The sequence below is a fragment of the Vigna unguiculata genome, chromosome 10, assembly GCF_004118075.2.
Source record: "Vigna unguiculata cultivar IT97K-499-35 chromosome 10, ASM411807v1, whole genome shotgun sequence".
In the NCBI taxonomy this organism is placed as follows: Eukaryota; Viridiplantae; Streptophyta; class Magnoliopsida; order Fabales; family Fabaceae; genus Vigna; species Vigna unguiculata.
Genome location: NC_040288.1, coordinates 2,770,674 through 2,783,850, shown reverse-complemented (window position 1 = coordinate 2,783,850; position 13,177 = coordinate 2,770,674). Strand labels below are relative to the sequence as shown.

The 13,177-nt window shown below is 25.0% G+C and overlaps 1 protein-coding gene across 1 annotated transcript; it reads right to left on the bottom strand.

Moving 5' to 3' along the window:
• Positions 1-4,959: 4,959 nt before the first annotated feature.
• On the bottom strand, positions 4,960-9,376 carry LOC114166945 (polygalacturonase ADPG1-like). The gene is made up of 8 exons (XM_028051830.1): positions 9,230-9,376; positions 8,589-8,730; positions 7,426-7,517; positions 6,427-6,634; positions 6,236-6,317; positions 6,031-6,139; positions 5,272-5,390; positions 4,960-5,140 (listed from the first exon to the last, which is right to left on the bottom strand). Exons 1-8 carry the CDS (start codon positions 9,374-9,376, stop codon positions 4,960-4,962), a joined length of 1,080 nt encoding a protein of 359 aa, XP_027907631.1.
• Between the last annotated feature and the right edge of the window lie 3,801 nt (positions 9,377-13,177).

Here is a 13,177-nt window from a genome sequence, read left to right as displayed (position 1 = left end):
TAATGTTATGAATTTAACTTCTTCCAGACTTATATCAATTTAGTTTTTCCCAAACTTAAATCAATTTCACTTACTTCAATGCTCAGATTAAGATGTCATTTTGAACATGTTGGGACTAATATCAACATAATCAAACTAATTCATTTCTTCATTTAACAATAGTACAAAACAGATTGGACTTTAAAAGATTACACACAATAACAGTACGAATAATACAATAACAACTCAAGTGAACCCTATTACTAATTGCAGTCTCTTCTCAGCAACCTTCAGTGACTTCTCCAAATCATTAATCTGCCTCATTTGTGTCATGATGATGACATCTTTTTCATCAACACCACCATTTGAAAAAGTTGCAGCCCATATTATTGGAACCACCACTCTGTAAATCAATAAACCAAAAATTAAAACCAATTTATTATTAACACAAAAATAAAAATAGATTGTACCCAAAATTTTCTACCAATATTCTTTGGAGTTCTTGTCATCCTCAAAGCAGCCATCTCTCTACAACTACAATTCGGGGTTAATTCGTTTCTCGTTGAACCACCAATAGTGCACGAAGTGATACAACACGGTTGTCTCCAACGATTACAACCAGAGGTAAAGGAAGAAGATTGGGACCGTAACATACCTATATAATGGGATTGCAGGAAGAAGAAGATTGTAGCAATACCAATTGGGAATAGAGGAACAAGATTGTCAAACTCACCAACTGCCCAAACATTCCCTACCAAAACCCTAGCTCACTTATTTATCCCCAAATATCTAATTAAGCCACCTGTACAGTACACGTAATACACCCTAATACAAATCGTGCCACATGTACAATGCTCCGTTAATGATTTAAACGACGTTACAGAAAAGGACCAAATAAAACACGAATTGTGAAAATGAGGACCATTCTAAACATTCGGTAAAAATGAGGACCATTTTAAACATTCTGTGAAAATGAGGACCATTCGCAACAAACACTACGAAAATGATGACCATTCTAAACACACGAATTTTAAGCCCTGTAATATATGTTGGATGGTGATAAAAATATATTCATAGCAAGTACATCAAATTTTTATATTGTAGTAAATAAAAGTTGTTTATACAATTATAGTGAAAAAATTATAGTATGATTAATAATGAGTTAGAAAATAAAAAATAATTAGATAAAATATATCCAAATAGTACTCTACATGATGAAAATAAACAACAAATACAAATATTAAAAAATTAACAAGTGTGTGTCTTAGAAACAATTTGAGAGACTATTGAAATAAATTGTATAAAGAAAAACAAATTTATAATTAAGGGTATGATAAGATGAAAAATATCTTAGAAATCTAAGAAACTTTTCAAAAATCAACATATATACTCAATGGTTGAGAAATAACGAAAAATGTTTTAACAAAACAAAAGAGTTCTTCAAATGAAAAAAATATGAATATTAATAAGTAAATAATTTTTTTTATATTACCTAGTAAGTGAAAGGTTTATGTTATTAAACACTTATGTGAAAGGAAAATATATAATAAATAAAAATATTAAAAATAGGCTTAATTACCATTTTTTGGTCCCTCAATTTGTTAGTTTAGTTCCTTTTGGTCCCCTTATTTTTTGTTGATTCAATTTGGTCATCTAATTCTTTAAAAAGGTTCAATTTGTTCCTACCGTTAAGTTGAAGTTAACACTGTTTTCATACATGCCACGTGTCATTTTGTGGAATTTTGTAATTTTTTTTTGAATTTTTTTGAATTTTTTTAAAATATTAAATTGCCACGTGTTACTTTATGGTTGTGACACGTGTCAATTTGAGATTTTTTTATTTAAAAAAAAAACTGGCACATGGCAAGTGATGATTGTGCCACGTGTCAAGCTAACATTTATTGTTTTCAATTTAATCCTTTATTTGAATTTTTGATTCAATTTAGTCTCCCTTTTTTTTAAATGATTCAATTTTGTCCTCTCTAATTTGATGCCAAATTAATAATTAAGCTTAATTACAATTTATACATTCATGTTAAAATAATTTTTTATCATTTATACATCAAATCTCTTCCTAAATACTCATGTTATTTTATTTCTTACATTTTTCACTTGTAATTTTTTACACTTGAAATTTTGTATACATGTAAAAAAAAAATTTGAATAGTTAGAAGGAGTAATTTGATCTATAAATATAATAAAAATTATTTTAACATGTATATATAAGTTGTAATTAAGCTTAATTACTAATTTGATCTCAAATTAGAGAGAAAAAAAATTGAATCATTTTAAAAAATTGGGAGACTAAATTGAATCAAAATTGTAAATAGAAGGACTAAATTGAAAACAACCAATGTTAGTTTGACACGTGACACAATTATGATGTGTCACGTGGCACTTTTTTTTAAATTAAAAAATTAAAATTAAAAAAAATTATCAAGTTGACACGTGTCACAACCATAAAGTGACACGTGGCAATTTATTTTAAAAAAAAATTAAAAAATTCCATATAATGACACGTGACATGTACGAAGACGGTGTTAACGTCAACCTAATGGCAGGGACCAAATTGAACCTTTTTAAAGAATTAGATGACCAAATTGAACATAAAAATAATAAGGAGACCAAAATGAACAAAACCAACAAATTAGTGGACCAAAATGATAACTAAGCCTAAAAAATAATAGAAATATTCAAATGTGAGACATAAAATTTTTTAATTGACATACATCATTTTAACATAATTACATAAAGGTTCTGATGAGATGAAAAATATATTGAAGATGCGAATGAGTTTCATGACAAACCAAATAATTAGAAGAAATAAAAAATTGAAAGTATATATATATATATATATATATATATATATATATATATATATATATATATATATATATATATTGGTTATTTAATTAATTATGAATATTTTAATAATTTAAGTGGAGATAGAGATATGGTGGAGATATGTACATCCTCATACCCATACCCATACCCAGTCAATGCGATTCTCCGTCAAAACAGAGACGAGCTTGGGCAATATCTACAAAGACAGATTTATTTGTCATCTCTATTCATATACCATCTGTTTTGTAGTATTCAATCCAAGCATTACACAAATTAATTAGGTCAACAAAGAAAGCAGGAAAAAAATTAATTATATTGCATCTCTAAATTAAAATGATATACAATTTCAACGTTACAATTTATTTTAGTAAGAGAACATGGTCAATAATAACCCGAAGAAGGCATACAAAAGTCAAACAATTATTGTAAGAATTTGTGACAGTAACGAAATATAAATATGTTGGGAATGGAAATGTGAGTTTAAGTTATTGATTAAAAATGAAAAAAAATGGAAATGTGATTAAATTTACAATGAATGATATGTAAAGTAAAAGCTACACTTTCATCGTGAATTTGATGATACACATCTTATCTTCTAATAAAAAAAATTATATTTATCCTAGTTTTTAATATTTGATGAATATGAAGTGTTTCATCCTTCAAGTAATAGGTGTATTTATATTTAAATTTATACCATTTTATATATTTGTTAAATATTTTTTTAAAATTGAAAATTAAAGAAAATAATACATAATATTTTCCTTGTCCTCCCACAACCTTTCTCACTTTCAGGGTAATAAACATGCTACTTATTTATAGAAGAATATTTTATATCTATAAAGTGAGTGTGAGAATGTGTGAATAAATTACAAAAGTCAAATGGTGAGTGCGAATAAACTAGGTAGTATTTAATTTCTATAAGCTTTATTTTTGAACAATAACCTGAATTTGTTTCATATTTGTTTTATATTAATCATTACTATATCAATAATCATAATTGATGTGAGTGTAACTTTATAGTACTAATGAAATTAAAATAAGTTTTCTTTTAGGTCAATCCAACCTAAATTTTAAATGATTCGCTTAACAAGATCCGTTCCAATTTGATTTGACCTAAATTTTTTTACCCAACTTAACATTCGTTCAATCCAACTATCTTGATCTAAAAGTATGGACTTTGATGTAAGATAAACCAATTAAAGTAATCATTATAATAAGCTGAATTTAAATATTTTAATTTTTTTATCCGCCTCTAAAATTTGAGATATAAGTTTATTAAAAGTCAATTAATAGATAATTCAAGAATTTTGTGGGAGTCAAAATGTCTTTTTTATGTATCACTTGTTTCAAGTTACATTTAATATAATTTTTTAAGGGTTAAATATATTTTTTTTCCTAACTTTCTTTAAGTGAAATTTGTAATTAGTTCATGTTCGAAATTTTGAACCAATTTAGTCTTTTATCTTTCGAAATATATAGATTTAGTCCTTTTAACCAAATTTTGTTAAGTTTATTTGACGTTTCAAACACGTTTGATAATAGTATTTGACTTCACATTAAAATCAAAATGTTTCAAATATTATCAACAACTCAAATACAATTCTGAAATGCGTTTGAAATATCAAATAAATATAACAAAATTTGATTATAAGGACTAAATTTACGAATTTTTAAAGTTGAAAGACTAAATTGGTTCAAAGTTTCAAAGAGAGACTAATTCCAAATTTCACTGGAAATTAAGGGACCAAAAACATATTTAATCCTTTTTTTTATTATTATTATAAATGACTTCTACCATATGAGAACTCGAGAGAGTAAATCACGTCCAACCTCAAATTCAAAATACATTTTACAATAAACTGAATAGAATTAATCTTCAAAAAAACCCTTATGAGAAAGTAAGAGAAGCAACTCCATCCTTTTTCCAATGAAACTACAACTTAACATCACTAAAATTTAAGATACAAGTTTTAGAACATCCTAGTCAGTTGACCCCATGCATCCAGTGTTCCTAAGATAAACCAAAAAAAAAAAAAAAAACAAAACAAAACAAAACCTAGAAGGTGAAATAAAGTCATAGTTATTTTGCAGTAGTTTTCCTAAAAGTAAAAGATCTGCCACCCACTCACTAAGATTCTACATAATTATTTGGTTATAGGAGAAAGAACAATTTGGATGAGTGGATGTAACTTTTCCATGGGCATTGTTGCAAGAACAAGAAACTGGTTTTCCTGGTTTAGAAGAGACAATGTCAATATTATCGAGAACAAGGTTGAAACAACCAGGTGGACAACAATTTAAGTTAATAGCTTCGTCACTTGCAGATGTTCCGCTGAATCCACGGAATGTAACATCACTCACGCTCAATCCTTTTTTCTGAGTTCAAGAATGCAACATTCATAAGAAATAAGAAATAAGTCGAAATCACAAAGATATAAACACGAACACAAAGTTAAGAGTACCTTTGAATGTTTACTTCCGTAGTACTGGTCTATAATAATTGGGTTCTCAACCTGTGTTAATTTGATGTCCTCAAAACTTATGTGTTTTGCATAACCTGATCCACCCTAAAAAATTTGGACAATGTATGAGATATTTTAGTTCATTATGGTCTTACATTGTTTAATCGTTAAAATTATAGATCATATTTCAAATATAATAATTTTAGAATATATATTTATTTGATGTTGTTTGTTTACTTTAGCTCCTTTTTATTTATTTTCTTATAATAACTTTTTTTAAACTGTTGTCAGCAAAAATCGTGACAGAACAATGAACAAAAAATAATTAATAGAATTTAAAAATAGAGTTTTTGAGTTATCATACAACACTGGAATTTTGGTCCAGAAGTCGATTAACATCCTATCACGTATGTCCTAAAACGATATTTTTAATTAAACGTGAAAATGGCTATGGTATTTTTCAAATTGTTTATTCTCTCGAAAATAGAAAAAAAAAATACTCAAAAGTACTTTAAACATGTCATCTTTGCTAACTTGTGGTCGGAATATATATTTATTTGATGTTGGTTTTTTACTTTAGTTTTTTTCCATATATACTCCTATCCTTCCATAGGCTTTGATTCCTAGTTTCACCAATTCTAAAATCAATGTTACAAGATTAAAAATAGTATTTTCTCACACATTACTATGGCTTTTTATATAATTACTTCATTGGAGCTAAAGAAAAACAAAAGCTATTACTTACTGGTGCTGTCTTGATTCTTGCTCCATTTGTAGTGTGGCTGAAGCTGCAATTTTTTACATTAACTTCTGTCACTGTTTCATAAGATCCGTCTCTACCCAGGCTGCCAATGCTGTTAATTTGTTCATGTTATTGGATTAGGGTTTGTTGAATTTGGGAGTCAAAAAAAAATATTAACTAAACATTCCAATTTTTTATATAAATAAACCTTATTCCATGGCCTGGTCCACAAGCAATTCGAGTAGCATTGATGTAAGAGGAGCCATCACTAATGGCTATGCAATCATCACCTTTACACAAAGAAAATTGAACAAATAACAGTTATTTTTTAATGCATGTATAAAATTAACAGCTTGAAACATTAAATTTTTGTACGTAATATATGAAAACATGATTTACCACATTGTATGGTGGAATCTTCAATGAAGATATTTTTTGAAGAATAAATGTCAATTCCATCGGTGTTGGGGCTGTCACCAGGAGAATCAATGTTGATATGAGAGATTCTGGCATTCTCACAATTATTTATCCTTATGTGAGCTTTTGGGCTGTTCGTGATGCTCACGTGACTAACACTAAGATCCTTACAAGACTTGAACCTAAGAATCTGCATCAACCACATCAAACATTTAGTCTCAGCGTTTAAAAACTAAAACATGTTATGCTCCAGCTTGCAATTATCAATTCATGTATATGTTTGGAAGATAAAATGTCATGAACTATTCGATATGAAGATTTACCGATACAACATCAATGAGATATGAACTCGGTCTATATAAGAAATTGACACACCATTTCTAATCCAAAATTTGAAAGTAATAAGTTTGTGACTATGAAGCTCAGACACACATGATATGTCCCGTGTGTGACACGTATCGGACACTGACGTTTCTACGATGATACTCGTAAAATACACTACATCAAATTTGAAAGATATTTTTTTTCTCTTTGACATGGTTACAACACGATGTTAAAATTCACAAATCTAACAATTTTTTAAGACCCATAAACTAACTTATTACATAAGTTTCTATTATGTTGATTAAAATAAGAAACAAATTTTATACAATCACTACTTTTCACTTCTTGAATATTAGATTCATTTGTTGCGTTAGTGGACACATTGTGTTAGATGACAATTTCAAACATATATGTATATACACATCGTGTCCCGTGTCCTATATTTTTTCAATTTAGTCGTATTTATATGTCTGTGTCCGTGTCGTATCTGTGTCCATATCCAGACAACATAGTTTGTGAGTCTTGTTCTTTATATGATGTTCAATTTTATCACTTTTACCTAATATCAGACTTAGATTTACTCTTATATTCCCAAGAAAATATGATGTATTTCATTGTAAAGACAAAAAACACATAGTTTAGATAGAGTAGTCAAACCGTTGGTCTTCCACAACTCTCGCATTTCCACCAAGAAGAACCATAGCCATCAATTGATCCTCCACTTCCATCAATTGAGAGATTATTTACGTTTGAGATTACTATCAAATTACTTGTACCTTTTCGCCATCCATCTTTCGTAGGTGCAACTATTTTCCCTTCAATCTGAAAGATATTTTGTAGCCAGATAATTTTAGATAGAGGTTTCATATATCCATAAGCTTCAAGGTGCAACTATTTTCATTTTTTTTTCAAATCAGATTTTATAGTAACAAATTGAAAAGAATTTTTTTTTAATTTTATTTTGAAAATAAAATATTTAAAACGTCTATTTGTCATTACTTATTAATTTATCTGAAAAAAGAAGCAATTATTCAACTAGTGATACAATCTATAGATTAGATTCCCCAAATCAAACAAATTTAAATGATGAATAAACTAAACTTATAACAAGAATCAATGTTTTGCAATTGTGATTTACATGAAGGAAATCAAATATATAAGCTAAATTGTATATTTTAACACAAGAATATATCATGTTATATAGTTTTGTCTGTATAATTTATTTCATTCAAGTAAATTACAGTTCTTTCCTTCAGATGTGCAAGTGTTGCATAGTTTTTTCTATTGTTATTTCATTCCACTTAATCCAATTGTTAAAAAACATTATTCATTGGATTTGAAATTTTATTTCTAATTGAAGCTAAATTAAATATATTTGTAATTTACGAAGCTATTCTTTATTTGCTTGATGCAAGCAAAGTGAAATACTGTTTGAGCAAGAGACCAAATTTCTACTCAAATTTGTTTATAAGAGTATATAAGAAGAGTAGAAAATGATCGAGAAAGTATTGGAAAAATAAATATTTTAGGAAAAAATTTATAATAATTTACACACACTAAACCAAAATTCAGTAGTTATAAGAAAAACATTGATAACATTATTAAAATTCAGTAAAAATCAAAGAAAAATATTTTATACCTCCAAAATTAAATAATATTTCTCGAGGAAAAAGTCACTCCGTGTCTATAGTTATAAGAAGTCAAAAATTTAAAAAAAAAAACATTGATAAGAAAAACATTAAAATTTATTATAGTCAAAAGTGAAAGAAAAATATTTTTTACCACTAAAATTTAAAAAAAATCAATCCAAAATTAAAGAAGTTGTACCCTAATATTAATTTTTGTGGCACTGCAAGGACCATTGAGGGCTATGCCTTTCACCAAGAATACTCTATTTTCTGGTATAATAAGAGTTGATGTTCCTTTTGTTCCACATGTCTCTTTCCATGCACTCACAAAAGCCTACATAAATAAAAAACACAAAGATTAATCATATTAAATTAGAAAGATTAAACCCAAAATTACAAAAATAAAAGTGACATTTCTCATGAAGTATAATTTAAACTAATTTAAATACTCTATAAAAATATATAAAGAGGATTCCCTCTTTCGTGTAACATTTTAAAATACCAATTTTATCCTTTAAAATATAATTATTTATTATAATTTTAAAAATTGACCGTTATTTTTACAAGGTTTTTAAAAAAAATCATCTATCTCTATTTCTTCTCTTTTACTCTATTTATTCACTGTTATTTTCTCATTTTTCTTATATATTTCATTTTAATTTTAATAAATATAATTTTATTTTATATATTAACTTAAAAACATTACATTATCATCATCTACTAATACCATCACCTACTAATATCATGTCTGTAGTATCATGTCTGTAGTGCACCTCATATGTGTATAAGCCGGTAGAAAGTAAAGAAAATCTCATGAAACAAAAAAAAAGTACCTTAGAATCATCTGACTTGCCATCACCATGAGCACCATAATCTATCACATTATAAGTGTTTTCTTTCTCTTCTGTTTTAACACACCTCGCACACAAACATGGTGAAATAAAACCAAGAATGAAAAGAAAAATGATTAATCTTTGCATGTTTGAGAAGAGTGAGATTGACTTAATTAGTTGAAGAGTGGTGTTGGAATTTTATCAGGTATTGTAATTTCGTTTAAATAGAGAATTTGCATCAGAAAAACAAACAAAAAGAAAAACGTAAAAATATATTAAATGTGTTTTCAATGAGGGAGGCAATTAACGGATCAATAATAATAGTTATTGATTATATTAAATATAGAATATATTAGATATATTATGACTAAAATGTGATACAATATTTTTTCATCTTCCATATTTATTGATGTATGGCAGTTTCCCTACAATTTATTATCATATTGGTCAAAATAATTAAATATTATTTATCATATTTATTATATTCAATATAAACTGTCTTTTTTAGTGAAACCCTTCAAATTAAATGGAATAGTAAATTGAAGATTATTTATTTATTTTTAGTAGTAATACATTCTTATTTATTACAAATACTTTCTCTGTACAAAAATAATTGTAATTTGTTCTTTAAACTGACTGATGTTCTCCATTTTAATAAAATATTATTATTTATTTCTAATTTGAACCCAATTACATTAATATTAATGTATTTATAATTTCAAATATTTTTTACTAAAAAAATAATACTCTTTTAGTAAATAATTATAATAAAAGTCATGTTTATTATTATTATTATTATTATTATTATTATTATTATTATTATTATTATTAATAAGAGAATACTTCAAACACCTAAGTCAGTTTAATCACGCTTAAATAATTTACCTATCATGCACAATTAAATTATCAAACAATTTTATGATAAAACATTTCTATTATAATACATGTCTATATAATATTTTTTTGAATTCTTTTGTAAAACAGAAAATGTCGATGACCATAGCTTTGACATCAGCATTTACATAGAGTAATGTTTTTCGTCATAAAAAATTGTAACGAATTCCTACTTTATTACAATTTTAATTTCATCACAAAAGCTTTTGTGGTAAACATCAAATGTGTATGAATTCTTCAAGTTATAGTTAATAAAAAATCAAAAAAGAAAAAGAAAAAAAAACAAATATACATACAATATTGATTATTGTAATTAAAATTAAGAAGATATTTTTAGCTTATACTTATTTATATTATAATTATACATGAAATTAAGTCAAAAATAATAAATAGATATTTATAATATTTGTATGTCTTATTATTCTTATCAAATTTTAAATTATACATAATAATAGCAATATTACTATTATTATTATTATTTGATAGTTTTACTCATTATTACGGATATAAAAAATATAAAAAATAAATATTTTATTAGTTATTCTGACTAATTCAGGTTTTAAAACATTGTGATCAATTGTGGACTTTTTTATTTATATAAACCACTTTTGAACTTTATTAACATACGTAGATTATTAGGATTATTTTTTTCTCAAACTAGAGCCTATTTAAGTACAATTTTTTTTGGTAAAAACTAAATTCTGATCATTCTTTTTATAATTTTGCATGTTGTTTGTTGTTGGAATCCTATTTTTTTATGAATGAATACCTAATAACATTTTTTTCTGGTTTTATATATTTTTATATTTACTTTTAATAAATTACTTTTTTAAAATTTATAACTTTTTTATAAACCCAAGTGAATATAAATTTAAAAAATATATTTAGTTTAATATGTATAAATTAATCAAGAATAAATATTTTGAATAGTAATTATAATAAAGAAGATCATTTAAATATATTGTAATTATGGTAATAGAAAAATTATAATAATAAAATATTATAAATGTGATAGTTTTTTGTCAAATTAATTTTAATAAATGTATATTTATTTGGTTAAAAGTATTTATGTAAAAACATTTTGTGTGTAAAAATTTAAGAAAAATAAAATAAAATAATATATGATTGTAGGTTGAAATATTTGAAAAAAATAATAATATAAAGTTAAAATGTAGTAATATAAATGTAAAGTTTATTTTTAAGAAAATATTTAATGAAAATATATTTAAATTAAAGGTAGTAATTAGAAAAGCAAATTACTTAGTATTAAAATTTTTAGTTTTGAAAAGAAAAAGTTAGTAATAAATGTGGAGTGAACAAAGAATAAAGAATAATATGAATTAAGGGAATTGAAATGAATTAGACAAATGTAACTATGTAGTAAAATTTAATTTAAGTTTTCTAACTTATTACACAAAACATATTGTTAGATAAATTATTTTAACCAAATAAAAAAAACATTTAGTCCAAATAACCTATTTAAATAGTGTTGAATGATACTTTACAAAGAAATTATTTTTTTTAAAACAAATTGATAAAAAATAATCCATTCAAAATGAGTGTGTTAATATTTTGATCATATTTTTTTATTTTTTATTTTTAATTTAAATTAGAGTATAGCGAGTACGGATACCGGTGGGTACTGATTTTTTACAATGTCATTTAGAGATGGCAAATAAACTTACCCCATATGTATTGCTCGAACCCATTTCCGTTTTGACGGGGAATCCCCGCATTGACTGGGTATGGGTATGTGGAATCCTCGACCTTTTCAATTAGGTATGGGGATGTACATATCCCCGCCATAATATCTGTCCCCGTCATATCTCTGTCCCCATTTAAATTATTAAAATAGTCACAATTAATTAAGTAACTATATATATATATATATATATATATATATATTTTATTTCTTCTAATTATTTGGTTTGTCATGAAACTTATTCGCATCTCCAATATATTTTTTCATCTTATTATAACATTTATGTAGTTATGTTAAAATGATGTATGTTAATTAAAAAATTTTATGCCTCACATTTGAATATTTCTATTATTTTTTAATATTTTTATTTATTATATATTTTCCTTTTACACGAGAATGTTTATACTCTCAATTTAAGGTAATATAAAAAGAATTATTTACTTATTATTATTAATTTTTGTCTAATTTGAAGAATTCTTTTGTTTAATTAAAATAATTTTCGTTATTTTTCAACCATTGAGTATAAATGTTGATATTTGAAAAGTTTTCTTAGATCTCTAAGTTATTTTTCATCTTATCATACCCTTAATTATACATTTGATTTCTTTTGTGCGATTTTTTTCGATAGTCTCTCAAATTATTTCTAAGACACACATTTGTTAATTTTTTAATATTTTTTATTGTTTATTTTCATCATGTAGAATAATATTTCGATATATTCTATCTAATTATTTTTTATTTCTAACTCATTATTAATCAAATTATAATTTTTTCACTTTAATTGTATAAATAATTTTTATTTACTACAATATAAAAATTTGATGTAATTTCTATGAATATTTTTTTGTCACTATCCAACATATATTGGAATTCAAAAGATACAAAATCTATGTCAAAATTTTATTATTATGTTTATTATTTGTTCTTTGTATCATTTTGATTAAGTGATCTATTATAACTTTTATTAGTGTATAAAAAAGAGATTCATTGGAATTTAAAAAATTGAAGTAACCAAACATTTAAAATATATTTTAATTTGAATATTAGTTTTCCTTTTATATATTTTTTAAAATATTTTTTAATTTTATCAACTAAGTCTCACTCATGTTTGTAGTTTGCAAATTTAATAAATATTTTGGTTCTCATGAATTTTTATTTGGTATTCTAATCTAAAATGTAAACAATTATACTTTATTTCAAAATATTTGATATGGAAGAAACAATCATCCTCCTAATATTGAATATTTGATAATATTATGTTTTTTTGTTGTAATTTTTTTTTTTATAAAAATTAATATTGAAGTAATTAAAACACAGGTACGGGTATGGGTACGAAATTATATCCGTTACCC

Excerpts from the sequence above, each read along its gene's own strand:
- LOC114166945 (XM_028051830.1), bottom strand. The coding sequence starts at position 9,376 with ATGCAAAGATTAATCATTTTTCTTTTCATTCTTGGTTTTATTTCACCA. Across the intron at positions 6,635-7,425 it reads AGAGTTGTGGAAGACCAACG|ATTCTTAGGTTCAAGTCTTG; the intron begins GTTTGACTACTC and ends TGGTTGATGCAG. Across the intron at positions 5,141-5,271 it reads TCAAAGGTACTCTTAACTTT|TGACGAAGCTATTAACTTAA; the intron begins GTGTTCGTGTTT and ends AACATCTGCAAG.